The 20923-nt window shown below is 38.9% G+C and overlaps 1 protein-coding gene across 1 annotated transcript; it reads left to right on the plus strand.

The window, feature by feature from the left end:
- Positions 1–1126: 1126 nt before the first annotated feature.
- RRP15 (ribosomal RNA processing 15 homolog (S. cerevisiae)) lies at positions 1127–20627 on the plus strand (the record flags this gene model as incomplete). The annotated part of the gene is made up of 4 exons (XM_009707583.1): positions 1127–1401; positions 3185–3282; positions 4124–4325; positions 19961–20627. Coding segments are annotated over 4 exons (728 nt in total), but the record flags the coding sequence as incomplete, so codon positions are not given.
- Between the last annotated feature and the right edge of the window lie 296 nt (positions 20628–20923).

Raw genomic sequence — 20923 nt, forward strand, 5'->3', positions numbered from 1 at the left:
TGTCAGAAACCAGCCACCTTCTGTCTGTCATTTGATTTGCAGCCTTGAAAGTTGTATGTAACATAATTAATTTAAAACTTTTGAGGGGCACAAATATTAGTGGAATGGTAGTTAACAGTGGCAGGGCACTTGCATGCTCTTGATAATGTGATAAAGTGAGTCCACTGAAATAACCAAACATTTTTTAGCACACCCTAAACTTGCAGCCCCTTTTGTTCTAGTTAATCATCCGCACCATTAAAAGACTTTATTTTTGCTGTTTGACTCACTGAACAGACCAATGAGGGAAGTGGTAGATTCTTCATGTGTTTGATTAGCCGTCTAGTTGGCTGTTCTTTTCTGTCTTGCTGTTGCTTGATTGCAAACTTCAGTATTTTAACTTTAATTCCTTCTTTTTTATTTTGAAGGGGGCATAGGGTAAGGAAACTTGAATTTGGAGGTGTTTTATTTGTGTATCAAGAGCTTTAGCGGTTATTTATACCAGAAAAGCTCAGTGCCTCTGGTTTCTTTTGAGCTACCTGACCACTGTCTTGATTCTTTAGTTCACAAAGCAGTCTCCTGTCTGTGTTAGTTATGCTTAGGTAATAGTATTTTTGCTGGCATTATTTTCCTTGAGCAGATTTTGCTTTCATGTAATAAATGCCTCTGTACCTTCAATGTAGCTGTTTGCATTTAAACACTAGATGTCACTGTGGCAGTTTGTATAGAAGTATGTACATACATCTATATATATGTGCATGCATATATGTGTGTATGCATTTATAAATTATAATTTTTGAACTGGAAAATATATTTTTCCCAAAATTTGCCACTCCTAAACATCAAAATATTAATTAATCTGACAATAAATTTCCAAGGCTGCCTTTTCCCTTTTACCCAACCTCTTAAATCACTTTAAATCATCACTGAGATGAGCAAGCACTTGCACTGGATACTTTCTAATAAACTCATTATGGTGGTGTATGCCTGCTGGAGGAATTAATTGTAACAGCAAGCAGTACATGGCCCTGAACTTGGATAACATGTACATACGGAGCAAATTAAGCTAGTGATGGATCCTTACTAGAAACAGAATTCCTGACACTATTTTGTTCCTTTTTTTTTTTTTTTTTCTTTTTACCCCTAGATTCTGAATTGAGTTCAGGACTTCCAGAAGACAGCTACTCTTCAGGAGGTGAAGCCCTGGAGGGTGATGATGAAGATGACACGGCAGCCCTTGGCAGTGTGGTTGAAGAAGCAACAAGCTCCAAAGCTGGCCCAAGTGCAGGCTGGGCAGATGCCATGGCAAAAGTGCTCAACAAAAAGATTCCACAAAATAAGTCCACTATCTTGGCCAAGAATAAAAAGCTGGAGAAGGAGAGAGAAAAGGAAAAACAAGAAAGGCTGGAGAAGAGAATGAAGGTGAGAAAAAGATGCAGTATTTTGTTGGGCAATAACAGTCAGATGGGGATACATGCAAGATCCTCTCAGCTGGGATTTGGGAGAGTGCTTTGAGACTGTCTCAGTTTCAGAATCTCTTTCAGAATCCCTTGGCAACAGGACTGTTTCAGTGCGTCATCTTAAGTTGTTTTTGTTGTTGAGAGGGTTGAAAGCAGCTGCTTTAAGCTTAGTTTTCTAATTTGGGATATAGTTCACTTTGTTAGTGTTACAAATTGAAATAGTTCTCTCTCATCAAAAGTGAGAGGGAGAAAGAAGAAAACTGCTTTCATTTAAATTCTGCTGCGACTTCCAAAATCAAAGGCTTCTATGTTGAGATTGCAGTAATCGTTGATGTGGTTGTGAATCATTGTTTGCTCACCTCGATGATTTTCCTGGTAGGAGTTTCCTATTACAGTGTCCATGCCCTAAATTGCTTCTGGTTCTGAAACTGTTACGAAGAAAACAAAACTATGTCGGCAATTAAGTTGTTTGTGTGTCTTAAGTGGAACTTTTAATTCCAGGCTGTGATTGATTTACCTTCAGGCTAAAAATACATTAATAGTTCTAATGTCTCATCTTACCAGTTCTGTTTCAATAGGATAACCAGGTTATCCACCTGACAGTCTGGGGCATGCTGTGGTTAGGCCGTGGCCTGCCTTTTAAATACAGAGAGCTTCAGTACAGCATCTGCTCAGTTATGGTTGTCTTAAGTGGCTGTTCTCATCCAGTAAATACGTGGGAGTACTGCAAAGCAGAGGTGGGCTGCAGGTCCCCAAACTGACTTGTTTACCCTTAGAAAAAATTGAGAACAGTCTGCCTTCAGTTAATTTCTTGCTGATGGAAGCGGGAATAGGACAGTTCTTTTGATAAAAGGCCAAAACATGGTCATAAGCTCACAAATTCTTAGTAGTCTGCATGGAATTATAAAGACAAGGGCTCTGACATTCCATGGAAGACTTCTTGCATAAAACAGACTTAATGCAACATCAGCAGGCCTAGAACACTGTTAAATTATTAAAAGGGGGAAAAAAAAAATTTCACTACCTTACTCCTGAAGCAGAGGCTGGGGAAATACAGTGTTCTGCTATTGTAGCAGAAAAAAAGCTGGTGGTGTTGTGGCCCCTGGTAATGGGAAAGCAGATGAGTTTGCTTTTGAAACAAAGTGCCTCAAAAAAAAAAAAAAGGCAAAAATCAGTGTTGTGCACAAGAGTTGTTCTCCAGTGGGCACTTGGTGCTCTTCCCATTACAGATCTTGCTGTGCATCTCTGTTGGTCACAAAGCTGTAGCGTGATTAATTCAGCGGGGGAACTTGGATTCCGAAGGCTGAAAATGCGACATGCCTGTCTTGATAGACCCAGGATTTTATTATGTGTAAATTTCTCTGTGATCAGCTTGTGAAGTTTTGGAGTTCACAGCTGACTTTGAATAATTTCCTTGTCCTTAGCAGTCAATGTGAAATCATATGAGTTATTCTTTTTTTTCTAGACTCCTTTTGCTTGTCTTGAGCCAGAGGCATCACTCTGGTGCAACTCTTTTCTAGTTTTTTTTACAGAAAAGTGACTTAGATTTGACTGTGGCCCCTGGTGTGTCAGCGTAAGAGACTTGCTTCAGACCTGTTGTCCAGCCCCATATTAGAGCTCCCCTTACCCTCAAACCAAACTGAGCTTTGTTGATTTTTTTTTTTTTTTGCTGCTGCTACATACTCAGAGTATGCTGCATTCTCAAATGCTCCATATTGTTTCACATAACAATATTTATAATGCAGCTCGATAAAAAGCGGGAGTGGGAAATGATGTGCCGAGTGAAGCCAGATGTTGTCAAAGACCGAGACAGAGAAAGAAATCTTCAGAGAATTGCCACGAGGTAAGACTTTTTCTGAATGCTTTCCTTAAATATATGTATGTCGAAAAGAGGAGGAAAAGCAAAAGAAAAGGCCTGCACAGGTAATATGTTTCCAGTCAAATTGAACTCTTAAGAAGTGACTAGCAGGAGCCAAGTGATTTATGTACAAGTCTGCATTGTACAGTATCAAGCTCAACAAAAGATTTCAGAAGCTTTATGAATGAGTAAAAATTGAGATGGGAATGTAATGTTTGCTTAACAGAAGTGTTTTCTTAGATTCCCGTCATTTTGTTAATTTAATGCTTTAAAAACGCAGAACAATTGTTTCTACTACTCTGATTTTACTTCCTCCTCAGAGGATTCACCAGATCTACGGTTAAGTTCAGTTCGCTGTTCTGCGTTGCGGTACTTTAGTGTCACAGAACTTGTTGAACATCTTGATGTGCTGTCTGTATCTGTCTCCTTACTCATTCCTCTGCCTTGTCACCCTATTTCAGCTGCTCTTCCCTGAAGAATTTAATAACTGATTGTAGGACTAGTAACATGCTTCTGGGGGTGAAACATGCTCTTGCACTGATCTTAGTGCCATGTTACCGTGCCTACTTTGGGGTCTGAATAGTTATTTGTGGATTTGTTTCTTACTGGTTCCTAGCAGTAAGTGTGAAGGAAGAGTGAAAATTGAAAATCTCTTACATTGTAGCAAATGTTACTTCTTAACTGAATTGAGGTTCTGAGTAACCATTTTGGGGAGCTGGAAGCCATCCAGCATCTGCACTGGTAAGTTGCTTTGGTATGGTGTTCATTTCTGTAAAGGGAGCTTGAGTTAAAACCTTTGTTTTGTTGGTTTTTTTCCCCATCCCAGAGGTGTTGTACAATTATTTAATGCTGTCAGGACTCACCAAAAGAACGTTGATGAGAAGGTGAAGAAAGCTGGGAGCTCTGACAGGCAGCGTGCTAAACTGCTGTCATCTGTTTCAAAGAAAGATTTCATCAGTGTTTTAAGAAACATGGATGGTGCTAAAGGAAGCAAGAATCCTACCGGAAAGGCCACAAAAAGTAAACAGGTAGGCTTTGTCTGGGAGAAAAAATGCATACAAGATACCTTCTCATTATAATTACTGTCCATTAATGTGCCTGCTCTTCAGAGCAGCTGTGATCCCAGTGCCTGTGTTTTTTTCAGACTACTTAGGAAGGGAGCAAGTAGCTCTTAGCCTGTTTTGCCTGTCTTTTGAGTATGAAGGTACAAAACACTGGAAGCTCTTATGATATCAAACCTTGTGTACAAATAACTTGTTTTAGCTGTGTGTTTAAAAAAAAAATATGGAAAATTGAATTTTTTCTTGGATTTTGCACCAACCATGGAACAAACTGCTAGATTTTAGTGGGTTGTGACGTTTGGAATTTGGCCAATAGTGGTTATCAGCTCTTTAAAATTGGCAAAGGCATGGGGGCTCTTCATCTTACATGGTGTATTAGTCTGTACTACTTATGCCCAAAAGTGTGGGTATACACTTCAGACTCAGTTCCTCTGGATGATTATGGTATCTGGAACTGAAGGGCTTTGCCATAAAGTGAATACCGTAACAGAAAGAAACTGAGATATGTTAAACGTTGTATGTAGGCTTTTCTTGCCCTAATTCTGTGTGTGTGCTAGGCTGATGTGGCTTTATTACTGTTATGATATTTTGGAAAGAAGTATTTTAACACACTCCCCTTTTTCCAAACATGCTCAAGAGAGACACAGTGTAGTTGGACTCGTCCAACTCTTTATCAGTTCTTTCAACTCACCAAGTAGCTCAGGGTTGAAAACAAGTTGCTCAGACGTACTCTTTCTCGTGTTTCAGAAGCTTCACTTTTTTGAAGTGTATTTGTGTTCAGGTTTGAACTTTGTGCTTGGTAGTGGGTGGAATACTTCTGTTGGCCAAGACTCACAGCAGTTAATGAAGTGCTTTTCTGTGCCAGGAAGAAATACTTTAATCAGTTGGGAGACAACAGTTTGTCATATGTTTTTTGTTTGTGTGCACTTGGGGAGCATGCTGAAACACTGCCTGGCATGAAGAACTCATACAATTTTCATGCAAGTGTAATATTAAAGTATTTTTTAAATTCTTTGGATAATTGAGAACAATTTAGCTTGGTGCTGACACTTTATTTCTCCTTAAATAATTCCAGCTTTCTTGTTTGGGTGGGAGGGGGCATGCGTGTGTGTGGTTCGTGGTGTGGGATTTTTTTTTTTCTTTTTCCCTCCTCTGGAATAGCAGAAGAACATCAGTGTGATAGCAGTGCCAACTACTATTGTAATAGGCATTGAATCAATACTGAGCAAAAACTAGGACCTTTTTTTCTGTGTGTCAGATTGTAGCAGGGCAATTTTCTAATTACTAGGTCAGAAAACATAGATTGCAAATGTTTCTATACTGTAAAAAAAAGTCTTATTTTGGCAGCATCAGTAACAGCATATTTCCATTAAAGTGCTCTGGAGATGCTTTAGATGCTGGCTTGTTAGTGTCGGTTTTCAGTATTGATATAGGTGCTGCTTTCACATTGCCTATGAACAAAAACTTCAGATTTTTGAGTTTTTCATTATATAAGGCTATACTTGTAGGTTTGGGTTTTTGTTTGGGGAGGGTGTTGGGGTTTTTGGTTGTTTTTTTTTTTAATAGCCATGTCTGCCTGGATAGACCACTCCCCTCCCGCTCTCCTTTGTTGAATTTGCTTCAGTGACTCTCCTTTCAGTACTGAGCCAAACTCTTTAATAACTCCTTTTCAAGCTGTTCTTAATCTGCCATATTTTCTCTTGAGAAAGTATCTTACCCATTTAGTAGGGTCCCATCCTTGTAGTTGTTGATCCTTGAAGTTGAGGCCAAAATCTGATCTTTAGTCTTCTCCTCAGAATTACACAAACATGTAGCCAATGAACAGTACTGCTGACTTCCACTGTTGTATCTCTGCTTCTTGGTCTTTGAGGGTTTTTCAGAGGGTAGTAAGCAGGGATGAGGCTTTTGGGTGGTGAATTCCTTGCAGCGGGAGTTTGGTAGGTTGTTTGTGCCATCTGAAAGCGTTTGTTTGTTTGTTTTGTGTGTTTTGTGTTGTGTGGGTTTTTTTGTTGCAACCTGCTTGTTTTTAGCAGTTGAGAGTATGGCGTGTATTTAATTTTTAAAAAAGAGGGGGAAAATACATTTATTTATCTCAATAAAAACAATGGAAGAGATGCCAATCCCAAACTCCAGGCACTCTGCCATCAATTAAAATGCAGTTCAGAACAATAAAAACACCACCCCACCCACATAAAACAAGCAGTCATCAGGAAAAATAGCAGAATAAAGTTTTACCAGTGAAAGCAACCTTTCTTGATGCAAGCCTTGTGCTATGAAAGGAGACCTGACTATGTGAGAATGGGCAAATGCTTTTTCTTACTCTGTGGTGATTTTTGAATGCAAAATTTGCTGCTGTATTTTTTTAAAGTCTGGTGGATTCTTCCAGATGTCACGGGTTGTTGAAGAAACTCGTTATGAAGCTCTGTTGTGGTTGACTATTTAGTCACATATATGTATGTGTGGGAAAAAGAAGTTAAATGCTCTGTAAAGGCCCATCTGTAGTAGAGGGATTTCACAGTAGCACAGCCACTTTAAAAAGTTTGTTCTGTATTTCCATCAGCTTCATGCATTTATGGGAAGGACAGGTAACCTATTCTCTGTGAGAACATTGTTCATAGTCTTGTATAATTTTAGCCATTGGCCTAAATATTACTTGGTGTACACCCACCCAATGTATCTATGAAAGAAAGACTGTTAGACACTGAAATTTTTCCTGTGCCATGTGAAACTGTAGCCCTTCTTGGGATTTGGTGTGCCCAGATGGGAGTAATTACTTTTCTGAGCTGGAGCCAAAAACTTTGCCTTTCATGTTGTTAGCTGTTTATCAAGGTATTTCTTAATCCTTGCTGAGCCAGCTGACTTGTGTAATACTTTTCCCTGTTTTTTTCCAAGGTACTGTAGATGATGCTTGCCTCTGGGCAAGATCATCCAAATTCCCTCCCCTCACCACCTTATCTGAAGCCTTGCAATGTGTGAGAAAAATGTAATAATTTTCTTTTTTTTAAAAAAAATCCAACTTGTTTGTTGTTTGGGTAGGTTTTTTGGAAAGCATTTATTGGGAGATATGAGAGCTTTCAGTCTTGTTCCAACACAATCCTTACAGACCAGATTTTCATTTTAGTATGTGTTGGTTGTATCTTGCAACTTCCCACCTGTAAGATACTGTAAGAAACATTATTAAGCTACAGGTTTAAAAAAGGTGCATATCAGAGATGCTGTCTTTCCAGGCCTAAAGGCTGAAGTCATCTTTATGTCTATAGAAGAAATACAGAAGTAGGTAGTGGCAGTAAAGGATTCCTTGCAGGAATCCTTTGTTTTCTTTAGGTACTTAAGAAATTTCTGGGTGCTCTTAGAATTCTGAGTTAGGGAAGTACCTTTGCTTCCAAGGTTGAGCGATGTTTCTGATCTCCTAGAGTTGCACAGACATGTTGGCTGAGGTAGTGAATTACGTGAGGTCTTGAAATCTTAACTGTAAGAAAACAAAGAAATTCAGAGTTAACGTTCCCGGAGCAGCCTCAACTCTTCTCCCTTCCTGTGTGTCAGTTACAACAGGGTCGTTCGGACCAGAAGCTCTCATCTTGGCTTTTAATTTGTCCTTTTGCTAGTCTCTGTAAAGCATTACTGGATGGTAAAACATTTTCTAGTGACATATAAATAACTGGCATGAAAGTTACAGATATTCTTTGTAACAAGCATAACCTGCACTCACCAACCTTTATTTTTGAATTAGGCCTTTGTAGCATAGTTTTCTGAATCACCTGTGTTTGCTTCAACTTGTAAGTTTTCTTACACCAGATCTGTTGCAGAGCATTTCAGTGGTGGGAGTAAGAGCAGAATTTCCTGGCCTACTTCAGTAACCATGATCCAAATTCTGCAAGGTCATTTTTCTATAAACTGTGCTGACTACATGACTTGGAGGTACAATTTACTTCCTGTGTTGTGATGGCATCTGGGAAAAATTGGTGTATTGGTCTCAAAATAGTGCCTATTCTAAAATAATTTATTGATCGGAAGGAAGATGAGCAGAGAAGAATACAAGTGCTATTTTGTATCAGCTGTTGCTCATATGGGACTTGAAATAAAATATGTTTCCAGAAAACTTCCTTCTGCCTGAAGTGTGTTTTATAAATGCTCCTAGTGTTTGGTAAATAATTTGTAAACACAGTGATTAGAGTCAGGTTTACTATATATTTTTCTTTTGTTCACAAGACTTGTAACATTCATAAATTTTTTGATTTTGAGCAGTAGTTTGAAAATTGTTTAAGGGCAGGAGGAGTACTACACTGCCAACTGACTGATCTTCTTGCTGGAACACAAGAAGGGGCATGGGGGCTTTCATTTTTCAAGTTAAATGGGGATATAACTGTGGTTTCCAACTTAAAAATTAGGTCTGTTTAAAACCTGTGAGAGTGACTGCTGCCTTTTTCTTGCAGCTGCATAAGTACTCGCCTTTGGCATGTTGTTCTGCTTTTTTCCACAGTTTCCACAGTGTAGAAATGGGGACGCAACAAAAAAAAACCCATTACTTTCATCCGTATACCTGCTTGGAGGGACAGTAGTCTGAACAATTGCTTCAACCAGCTGTAGGAAATAGTTTCTGAAGTACGGATGAGGGCATAGATGACTTCTAGAAATTTGGGAAGATGTATCAACACCTCTTTTTAATCTTAAAAGGAAACTTTTTTCCTTAGGTGATAATGACATTGCAGAGTAGCAGAAGTTTATTACTACAGCGGTTGTGTGCTGGTTTTACAGAACTAATTGAAGGAGTAACCAGGCATGCATGTATTCCAGCAGATTTGAGGGGGCAGCCAAGTAGTAATTTAGTTCAGCTGCAGCCACAGTGGATGCGTTCTCCCAATTTTAGTAAATGTCTTTCCATCACATGCACAGAAACTTTTAATTTGGATTCCTTTATAAATTGTGCTTTTGTATCTTTTTCCCAAATGTGTATACATTCTTTTGAAGATGACCTCGTATATGTTTGAATCTGATGCTTTTAATGTATATTTTTGGTTTTGTACCAGAATATTGCTGACTACCTAATTGTATGATGTATTCTGGTTTTTATCCTTAGGGATAAATGCAGTGCAACCTGCCACTAGTTTCCTGTATCCTAAATTCCTTATGTTCTTTAAGGTAAAATGTTGTTGCGCCATATTAGAAGTTGTTTGATGGTGACATTTTTACTTTAAATCTGTTTACAGGGAGATGTATTGACTTACCCAGTTTGAGTCACCAGCAGAGTTAGGTTTTTAAGATGTCCAAGCTCAGTTCCCTATCTGTTGCCATAGCTGGTAACACACATCTGTGTTAACATTGGAATGTAGGTCTTTGTCAATATTTAAATGTGTATTTGATTGATAGATGTCAAGAACTTGACACTGTGAGTTCAACTCCAGTTTAGAGGATTAAGGGCTGCATGATGGCTGTATTTCCTGAGGTTCACCCTTTTTCCTGTGTTTTTATACTCAGATTTCCCTTTCTGCTCTCTTTTTCAGGTACTTAATCAGAAGTCAGGAAGGGGAAAAAGATTGTGATTTTGCACTCTGTTTCTGTCAACCTCTTTTTAATTATCCTCTCCATGTTTTATGTTCCTGACTGGTTCTTTGCCCCTGCACCTGAGGGCCAAGAACGCAGCCCAGTGTCCTGATGCCTAATGCGAGCGCAGCCCTGACAACTGCTCGCACAGGAAGACTAGCTCCCTGTTTGTCATCATGAGTTGGGCATGGTCCAGTTAAATGCTGTCTTCAAAGATGCAAGTAGTATGTGATCAGTGAGGACAGATATTTTAAGAGAATTTGAATACTAAATGCCTATCATACCAACTTAGGTGATGACCTCAGGTTTAGGGAGGGCAGTCCTCCAGATGTTTATGACTTAGCCTGATCCAGGAAAATGTTTATGATGATAGCAAAAGACATGTTCCTAGCTCCAAAATACATCAACTGATTTTTAAGTTCAAAAAGAATGAGTGATGCAAGGTTTTAATGGATGGTTGTAGGAAATGTCTCTTTCTTTCTTCCTTGGAGCTGTAGAAAAAATATTGTAAGTTCATCTTTCTGTGAAAAGGGATGAAGTGATTTTAGTTGAAACATCACGAAAGCCTTCAGCATGAAGCAGTTGAAGTTTGGCAAATTTTGTAAATTAATATAAACAGGCAGTTGTGATTGAGGTGTCAGGCAATACTGAGACAGCTCCATCTGTCGTATTTGAGACTAACTTGCCTTGCTATTTGATTGTTAGAGCACAGGATACTATTATGGTGTAGTGTTCTCTCAGAAGATGTTGCAAGACCTTTTTTCAGTAAAATTATGTCTAAAACAACCACATTTGAAAAACTTGTGGTATACATCTTCTTTTGATCTTCCTCTAGGTATACAAAGCACAAAAAATCAAATCCTATTAGACTTGTATCTGATAAATTGAGTTGAAAGCCTTATAAAAGCAGCTCTCTGCTTTTGGCTTTGTTTGTAACTCTTATAGGCAGGGCAATGTACTTAGAGAAAAATATATCTAAACATTTCATGAAGTCTTATAAAAAATGTTCTCTGGAAGTGAGAAGGATTGGGTGGAGCTTCTCTGTCTGAACCAGTTTTTTTCCCCCCCATCTAAGCATTTTCTATTGGAAATGATCTTGAAAAGCGATTCTGTTGCTTTGGAGTTTTAAGGTATAAAGTGTTCTGATTTCCAGAGTATTGAACTAGCAGATGTGTATTATAAATGACGTCTGTGGGCACCTACTTATCTGTTTATCTTGGTAGACTTCAGGAGTGGTGGGTCAAAGTGCTTCCAGCTTCCAGTGATTAGAGGGTTGCTGAATTCAGTTTTGTGGTTTTTTTTTTTTTCTGTGGGAAAATCTAGCCAGTTTTTAATGAGTGTTTCTGAAATTTACTGAAAAATTAGAAAATACACTTTTTTTTTTTTAAACCTACTATTACGTCAACTTATACTAAAGCTGTCTCCTTGGAAAGATCTGACCTCTCTTCAGTTTGTTGCTGAACCCCAGACAGTGTTCTGCATGTGGTCTGTGTCGTTTCTTCTCCACCTGCAGGTGTTGGGAAAACCCATACAGAAACGTAGGAGGAGATGGAAGGGTCAGAAATGCAGAGAAAGGGTAGTCAGATGGCTAAGATAAGGGATTGGGATCACGGGCGGTTTACATACTCCCTCTTCAGGTTTAAACTGCTTTTAGAAAGCAGCCTGGGAGTGTTGAGGGGTATGGTCTGTTCCTTAATGAGTTTGCCACTCACCCACGACGGTGTGAGGGAAATTACAGGAATATAAAATCAAAGAGCCTTGGCTTTGCAGATGTTTAGAATATGTTGCAAAAGCCATTTAAGTAAAAGCAGGGGCAATGAGGGTAGGGAGATTTAGCCAGACAAGCTGCTCAGTAGTCATAAAAACTTCAATATTTCATATTTAGTAATAAAAAAAAAGTTCTTTGTGAGTTTGGTTATTTCCTCCCCACCCCTGCCTCATAGTTTTTTGAATCCGTATACTTGTTTCGGGACTCAAATGTAAGTGGAAATCCTGAGTCAGGAAGAGGAGGCTTTTTATTAGCCCCACTTCTTCCTCATCAGCTACTCTGTGAGATGATTTCTTAAGTGCTGGAAGTGAAGGACTTGGTCATTACTGTAGCCTTCGTTGTTTGAGACAACCTTTTGGGACACTCTCTGTTATGCCTCTTGCTGAATCATAATGAAAAACAGTGGATGATTTCAGCATCATTTGTAGGAAATAATCTGAGTCACATTCAGATTATTCAAAAATCTGCAAGCTGCTAATTTATTCTAAAAAAGGATCAAAAAGTAACACCAAACAGCTGTGGGCCTGCATGTGTCCTTACTGTGCCAACAGGCAAGCTTTTATAAAAACCTGCAGAAAATTTCAGATAGCCAGCTGAGATAGCGCGTGTCTTGCATAAGTGGGTGACTGAGAAAGATCTGTTGTGACTCAAAAATGTTTGTCTAAAGTAGACAGTTGAAAGACATAGTACTTGACTTCTGAGGGATAGCACATTGAAGGCCTTAGTCTTGACCGGTTGCTTTTTTAGACACTCTTGCTGTATCTGCATATTTTCCAGGTACAACTTAATGGTTTGGGAACTGTGCAACTTGCAAAAAGGATGTTGTGAGTTTGCAAAATGTTTAGGCTGATCTTTAAACTGTCATGTCTTTGTTACTGCAAGAAGTACACATTAAGAAATGTAGGACCAGCTGATGGAGAGAAATCTTTTTTATCACTTGTGAGAAGTTGTGTGGCACTTCGCATTTCAACCCTGAAAGATCTCGAAAAGTTCTTTCTTCCTTTATTTTGAATCACATCCAAACAGAAGAAGTCTTGGTTCATTATTTTCCTTTTAGGAATAATGATGGAAGCTGGTAAGGAGTTGTCTGTATAAGTTTACTCTTGGTAATTAACCAATACACTTTTTGGTACAAAATGAACAATGTTTTGCAGACTGGTTACCTGCGGCTCATGATTAGCTAGCATGAAAAGCCATGCTTTCTGATGGACAGCATTGTCTTTTCCAAGTGGGAATTATGATTTAACTACTTCGAATACCATAACTTGCTGTACAAATTTTTGTCTGATAAGCAATGTACTTGTGTTGCTCTAAATATGAAAGTCTTGATGATACGTTGTTTTCAACCACAGTATTCATTGGGTCTTTACGTCAAGAATTAATTGATCTTGGTGCTGTGCAGTCTTTGCTCTAAGTAGATGAAACATGAATGCTGTGTGGAGACATACAGATGAAGAAAGGGTAGGCGTAACTGGTGAATATTGAGGTAGTAGTCGCCAGAATGGTAGGTAGTAATTTCACTGTCAGTATAACTGCTGATAAACAAGCAGTGCAGATGTGAAGGTAAAAGCATATAGATGAGGATGATGAAGCAGTTATGTTTTTACAGGAGGAAAAAACAAACAGGACTGAAAATGCACAGTGATGGTATACTGAAAGAGCATACTATCTGGAAACTTTCTCTCCTGATGTGTTGCATTATAACCTAATACAGAGAATGTGTTACTTCTCTCTTTCTAGGTATCTTCTCTGTAATAATTTGCAGTTTACTTGGACCTCATTTTTATTTGGTACCTACTTAAAAATGCTTACTTGTGGACCTTTTTTTCTTTTTTACGTCAGTGGAAAGACAGTGATGTAAATACTTAATATTCGCGACATTGTCGTTTTGCCTTGCATTTTACAGAACATCAGTTACAAATTACAGAATATATTCCATACGGGGAACTGTTACTATGTATTGTAACTTAACTATAAGATTGTTTCATTAGGTGAGGCTTATTTTCAGGTGAGTTTTTATTTGAGTTTTTATTTTCTGTGAGTAGCACCTTGGTGTAGCATGCCCATGCTGCTCATGATCTTATTAAACGCGTGAAGGGAATCTCAGTGCTAGCATGGCCAGACGTTGTCTTGCAGCAGCGTGTGGTAAAATTCCTTGTGCAGCGGAAGGATTTCCGAGACGACTGCTATTGGAACTAGAGGACTGCTATTGGAACTAGAGCACAGCACAGGCTGAGGAGTTCCAGAGCATCCTGTATGCAGAAGGGCCCAGTGTTACACTAGAATTCTTAAAATATTTTGCTTTGTCTGACAGAAATACTGATATATGAGGTTTCTGCTGAACTAAGACTGAGGAAATCTGTTCTCTCGTAAGCTCTTTCTGTGATTCTTCTTTGCAACTGAGTATTTAATAACAATGCTAATGAATTTTCTTCTTTGCTTAAGTCCAGATGAATGCTTGTTTTTAGAAATTCTGTAATTCAGTTCTGACCCCTCTAAGGTTGGGGCATGTTTAAGCCTCTGCCTGCCAACCCAAAGCATTCCTTCTCTTTCACACATCCCCAGTTGTAGTAAACCCTAGAGGAGGATGTGAGGATGGGGAGATTCCTCATGCAGGTCATTAAGCTCTGGGTGGTCTTCTGGCTGTGCTGAAAAGGAAAATCAGTATTTGTTGTGCTTGTAGTAATAATTCCAATGTGTTACTTGCAGAGAAGTTTGAACGGGAACAGCAGATTTCAAAACACACTGTAAAAAAAAATTTCATTCTTAAATTTATTTACTAGAAATACCAGTGCAGATTTTGGTGTGCACAAGAGACCTTGTGGTCTGAGTAAATCTCCTGTGCCACTGTTGATATCCACAGCATAATATCACTTCAAATACACCAAGGCAATTTAGTTCAGTCGCTCTAATTTCTCATTGAGAGAGAGGATGCAAATGGATATTGAATGACTCTCACCCTAAGGAATAAATGATTGTGCGGAATTATGCTGCAGCAGAATAGCTTTCTGTTGTGCAGGTCACATGTTAGGCAAGCTTGAAAATGCTTCCCAAAGTGAGTTGCTGTGGGACTTCAGCTCATAAATTCAAGATAGTAGCAGTACAGGATATATTCTCAGTTTCCAGATTTGTGGGTGTTTTGTCTGTTTGTGATCAGGTGTACGTAGGAACCTTTCTTACAGTCAAGATCTGGCTGTAATTCAAGTTAGATGAAACTGCAAGCAGCACTGATGATTAAACCCCAAGTACCTCTGTTAAAAATCATTACATTTTGTTTTCTACTTACATTGCTGCTTTGGATACTTCAGCTGCAGTTTTCTTTATTTGTTCCCAGCCTAGAGGAAACTTATTTTCTTAGGCTGCGAGCTTGGATATTCCTGAAAATGAATTTAGGAGGAATGATTATGCTGGTGTTCTTTGTTTTGCATTTCCTCCCCACCTTCTACCAAGAGATTTTTATTTCTTTTTTTAAGTTGAGATTTAACACACCTAAGTGTATGCCTACGCTGGGGTTTTTTGAGCTAGGTTCAAACCGACTTGCTTGGGGATGAGAAACAGAATAGCAACAGTCATTCGGAGCAAGATGCAGGCTGGCAGGGAAGGTAATTGTCAGATGTATGTGAGAATGTGTTTTAGCAGTTACGCTTTTTAACTTCTTTGTCGTGACAAAAGCCTCCCTGTATTTCAAGGTCTTATATGTTTGCATTGAGCAAAAGAGAGGAACCTGGGGAGGCAGTTCAAATTAATTAGACATGTTAGAATTGTTTTCTCAGGGCTTAAAGTTGTTGCTTGAGAGATATTTGTGTTAGAAATTCCTTCCATGACAGGTACAAATAAACGTTTATTGTACATGATGGTAAAGAGAGATGCCCCTGCAAGCTCTGGTGTTTCATCTTGTACACGGAGCAAAGGCATGGGAGCCCAGTGTGCTGATTGTAACTCCTAGGTCTGAAAAATGTTCATTTGTTAATACCCTGCAACTACTGTCTTCTGGATGCAGGCTGTAGGGGAATCTCTACAGTGATGTAGGCATGTTTGCTGTTTTGCAGATGCAGAAAGTGGGGTGTGTTAAGTGACATGAGCTGGTGAAAGTGGAGTGAAATGCTGTCTTTTGTCTGTGTGCTCTGATTTCAAGATGTATCTTAATGCTGTGACTTACTAATAAGTATTATGAGACTTTGGTCTGCTCATGCATAGGGTTCTGAAGAGCTCTGGCAAACTTTGCTGCTCTGTTTTTAGGACGTTGCTGTGCCAGTAAAGCAACAGATGAAAATGACAACATCCTGTGACTTAAACAGACTGAACTTAATTTCCCTAAGCTTTCAAAGGAAACAGGCTTTGAGCTAAGGCACTCGTTTGCAGACTGAAGCAACAAGCATCCTGCTGATGCTTCTCACAACTTCGGAAGGGGTAGAGAGAATCGATCTCCCATTTGAGTTCCAGTGCAGTCTGCCACAACTCCAGTGTTGAGTTTGGCAGGTCTCAGTTGAAGATGTTGTAATGTCATTTACCAAGATTGAATTATGTAGCTCCAAATTTTAGCAGTGGTAAAGAAATGAAGCAAAAAAGGGAGATTTCTAACTCGATCTTGATCACGTAGCTGCTGATGATGCCATGGGGCTTTCATAGACCAATTCCTCCAAAAGCATCCAGGAGGCAATTCCAGTCCAGATCCTGCAAGGGATGGCTCTTTGTTCTAGGTGATGGACCTGAGCTTTGTTGTTTTGTGGGTGGATGCGTGATTGATTTTATTAGGACTTGGCTAAGAATTTCAGTTCATCTTGACCTGGTGAAGATTTTAGAGAGTTGGTCTTCAAACCAGGATTAGTTTGGGAAGTATGCCACCACTGCTGAACTCTCCTTGTGTCAGACTTGAGCTAATGCTGTGATAGCTTACGAGGCACACCAAGCAGGCAAGATGGTGTTTGTTTTATTCATATGATCTCTTTTCAGCTGGACTATTGGTATGTCACAGTAAATAAGTATCTGCACTAGAGTAACCACACTGCGGGTTTTGGTCTGTCTTATTTCAGCACATGATAACAAGTTCATCACCATGTACCAGTGACTCCTGAGATATTTTATAAACTGCTGCCTCTCAGGCCTTTTCAAATAGAGGTTTTGGTCTGTCTTATTTCAGCACGTGATAACAAGTTCATCACCATGCACCAGTGACTCCTGAGATATTTTACTAACTGCTGCCTCTCAGGCCTTTTCAAATAGGTTGCCACACCTTCAGGCAAACAACAAACCCATTCAAATGTATGTGTAAAAAAAGGAGAGGAAAAAAAGCAACAGCAGAATTTTTCACTCTTTACCTTACTGAAGCATCCGCTAGTGTTTATATAGCCTGCTTTGTTTTCATTTAGGGATGTTCAAAGGGGACTTCAGTGTTGTAGTGAAATGTGGGAGATGTGGATGAACAGCTGACTAGAAGTTCAAAAGCCGTTGTATAGAATGAAAGCTGGTTTATTTTCCACGTGCCAAGAATCAGTTTTGTTTTATTTAGATGAAACCAGATTATGGCATTGAAAACCCAAGTGTATTAACATTCTTACATAAAGCAAGTTGGGGAGTGATGTTACAGTTGAACTAATTGTTAATTACACAAATAGTCTTGCTGCATATTTTCTTAAGACTCCAGGAATGTTTTGTGATACAATAGATTTGGGGAGGTTTTATTCTGAGGGGAAAATAGAGCAGTAAATGAGTTAGGAATGAAGATACTAAACATGGGATTTTCTTCACTTGGGAGCATGCTTAAAATGGATTAAATATTTGCCTTCGAGCATTTAATCTTCATCTTTGAGGCACAGACATGCTACCTCTGTCTTTCTCCTTAGAGCTTGTTGTAAAATTCTATTCAAACCTTTGTGGTGCCTTACATAGTGGGTAATGCTATGGAGGATCAGCATCCCTCTTTTGTTGAGGTCCTGCTTTTGTCCTGTTGTTCACTTGACATAGCCAGAAAGAAGGGCTAATGGTTGCTGAATAGTAGCTTGTGATGAATTTGAGCATCGGGCTTTTCAAACTCTGCGCCTTTCACTGTAGTTGCTGATAATAATCTACTGCTTCTGTGTTGTTTAAAAAACAAAAGAAAATAAACAATAAAGCCTCTTGTTCTGCCCATATGGGAGAAAAAATGGAATCTCTGTTGGTTATATTATTATTGAAAAAAAAAAAGAAAATTGCATGGTTTTGTAAGGAAGCTGGGATTTTTCCATTTAGGTATTTCAAATTTAACTCCATGGCATGTTCAGACTGATTTATAAAAGGTCTGGGATTGAAAAAGAAAAGGCTTGGTGACTTTTGTAATCTGTGTCCTTTCTCTATTCTGCAAAGGTAAACATATAAAACAATTGAAATACAGTTAAAAGGAGGGGCGCTGGAAGCTGCCCTCTCCTTGTGTCCCAGAACAGAGTACCTGCATTTGCACTAATACAGATTATTCCCATGTGAACATCTTAAGGTCTGTCTAGGGACCTACCTTATCTGTTACTCTTCAATTCCAGGTAATTGATTATCCTGTCTGAGGTGATTTCAGGCTTTACTGAGTAGAGCATTTGAAGGGAATTGCTGCAAGAGTGGAAAGTGGTTAGGAGGCAGTACCCTGGGGAAACGGGGAATGTTGGTATGGGAGAGTTACTCTTAGGAGTAGGCATTAATGAGAGCAGCTCTGAAAACAAACAACCAAAGCCAAAACAAAACACGGTGCAAACATCTTGAGGAACAGCTGTAGAGTTTCTCTTTTTTTGAACTGGGCCCTGGGAGATTCCTTTTGGGAAGGAAAGTGTTAAGACTTGTTACCATATTTTTGTGAGAGTAGTCTTTCAAAGAGAACTGCAGGAGAATTCACATTTAGTATTTCTGCTTTGATTACCTATTAAAAATACGTATATTGTTCGGCAGACTTTTTGCACTCTCTTTTGGTGTGATATGATGTGTTAGATTTACAGTGATGGACCTGCATTCTCTGTTCCTCATTTCTCTTGCTATTAAATTCTGTATGCTGCTCTCTCCCAGAGATTTCACGGACATCCCCTTAAATATGCTATGGTTCTATATATCACATAGTCCTAGATGCATGACAAAGAAGACGCATGAACAAATCTCTACAGCGATCATACATTTACCACGGATTCTGCATTTGGTAGGCAAATCTGCATCTGCAGAGGATGCTGTAACAGATGATCTCCATCCACTGTACAGTATCAGGAGGTGATAGTTACTTAAACTAGGTTAAGTCAGTTGAGGTCTGTCCTTTTGAGCAGCGGAGTGGGAAAAGCACACCAGAGATGCTTTTATTAACTTTGTTTCAAAGACCCTGCAAAAGTAAATTATTGTTTTCAGTGCCCCTGATTCCACTTTGGTAGGACAATTTGTTGCTTGCCTGCCGGACACTGAGCCACATCGTTCCTCAGAAGTATTTTGCTACTAAGACTTAAACCACTGAAAGCCTTTTTCAGTACATTGAACAGTTTTTAGTGTCTTCCTTCAGTAAGAACGTGGGAATACCTGCAAGCTGTTCTTTAAAACTGTTGCCACAGGATGGGGCTGTTGCACTGCCCAAATGCGATCTGGCACTTGGAACTGCAACCAAGCACTGTTTTCAGTGCTAACCAAAACTACACTCCTGTCACTTTTCTTTATTATTCACCAGTCCGTGTAGCGTGGCCTCAGTTTATCCACTTTCAAGAGGTAAGAAATTTGGAGTAAGGTGGTGTTGGCTTGCTGAGTGTAGATCAACTCTGTTTCTTTTAGAGGCAGCTTTGCGCCATATGACAAGCCCAGGTAGTGAGGTAATAATCCATATAGAGGGGATTTGGTTCATGTATCGCAGAATATGTTAAATATTAAATTTGGGGGGGTTAAGCCTTTATTAAATCCATATTTGTGTTTTAGAAATGTGCCAAGAAGTGTTCTAATGAAGCAGCACCTGGGGGTTAATAAATGATATCATGAATCCATTCTGATTGCCAAGAAAGATTTTAATAAAGGAAGCCATGCTCAGGGTTGACTGTTTCATCCATGAGGAATAATTGTTTTGTTTCCATGTTTCTTTTATTGGTTGCTTAAAACAAGTTTGCTTTTCAGCATCAAGTCATTTATGATTGCCCTGCATATTTCTGTGTGGCATTTGCATAAAGAGCTAGCCCTCGGTAGGTCTGCCGATACAAATTGTAAGAGTATGAAAGGTGTTATTTTGATTGCATGAAGAGCTTCCATCTTTCACTGCCTTTCACATTCATCTCATCTTCCTCTGTTCCCTCTTCTCCTCCCCTCAAACATTCAGGGTGAAGTGAAGTCTGAAGAGGGGCCAGAATGGAATATACTGCGTGATGACTTCATGATGGGAGCATCTATGAAAGACTGGGACAAGGAAAGCGATGGAGAGGGCAATATTGAAGAAGGAGGTGGTCTGAAACAAGAAGATGACAGTGACTGAATGTAACTGAAAACCATTCAAGATAATGTTTTATCTTCTTAACTTTATTTGGATAAAAAGTCAGCATTCTGTGAATGTACAACACTTGGAAGATATCTCTTTTTTTTAAAAAAAGACTTGCACAACTTTAGTGTGTTTTCTTCTCCATGTCAAACTTTTATTTAGTATAGCTTCAATATTGCTATACTGAAATCCTGAAATATTTTCCAAAACATGTATAATTTTCAAGATATTTCCAAAACATTTTGTACAGTCAAAATAGTGGCACCTGCCCAATGAAAGAAAGATTTTGCCAAGGTCATTAAAAGTTTATACATTAGTCATGGCAATTGATGTATTAGTGTGCCTGCATTTCCAAATCAGTGTTGCAGTGTTGCACTTTGAAAAGCTGTTAACAATTCGCAACAGAAATGGCTTACAATAAACACAGAAATGCCATCACCTTGTAAAGTTATCGAACTCCTATAGAGTCTTTACTACTTTGACCAGAAAAGGTTTTGTAGATAATAAAGAAAAGTAACCATTAATATGATAGCTCTGGTCTTGGAGTATTAGTTTGATTGGAGTCAACTCTGGAAACATAATTGTAAAAAGAGAGACTTGACCCTACTGATTGTTTTGTTTTGTTTTTTTAATATATTCTATATATGTATGTTTTTTCCATTGGAAGTCTGAAGTTGTATAAGCTAAGAGACCAGTAAGAGGGGAAAGGACAGTCGTTGCTATTGTTTTTGTTGGAGGAGGGAGGGCTTTTCTGGCAATACAGCATAAAATTGCATTCAGCATTGCTTTTTGTACTTCTGGTGTTCT

This window comes from Cariama cristata, unplaced genomic scaffold, assembly GCF_000690535.1.
Source record: "Cariama cristata isolate BGI_N322 unplaced genomic scaffold, ASM69053v1 scaffold19259, whole genome shotgun sequence".
Classification (NCBI taxonomy): Eukaryota; Metazoa; Chordata; class Aves; order Cariamiformes; family Cariamidae; genus Cariama; species Cariama cristata.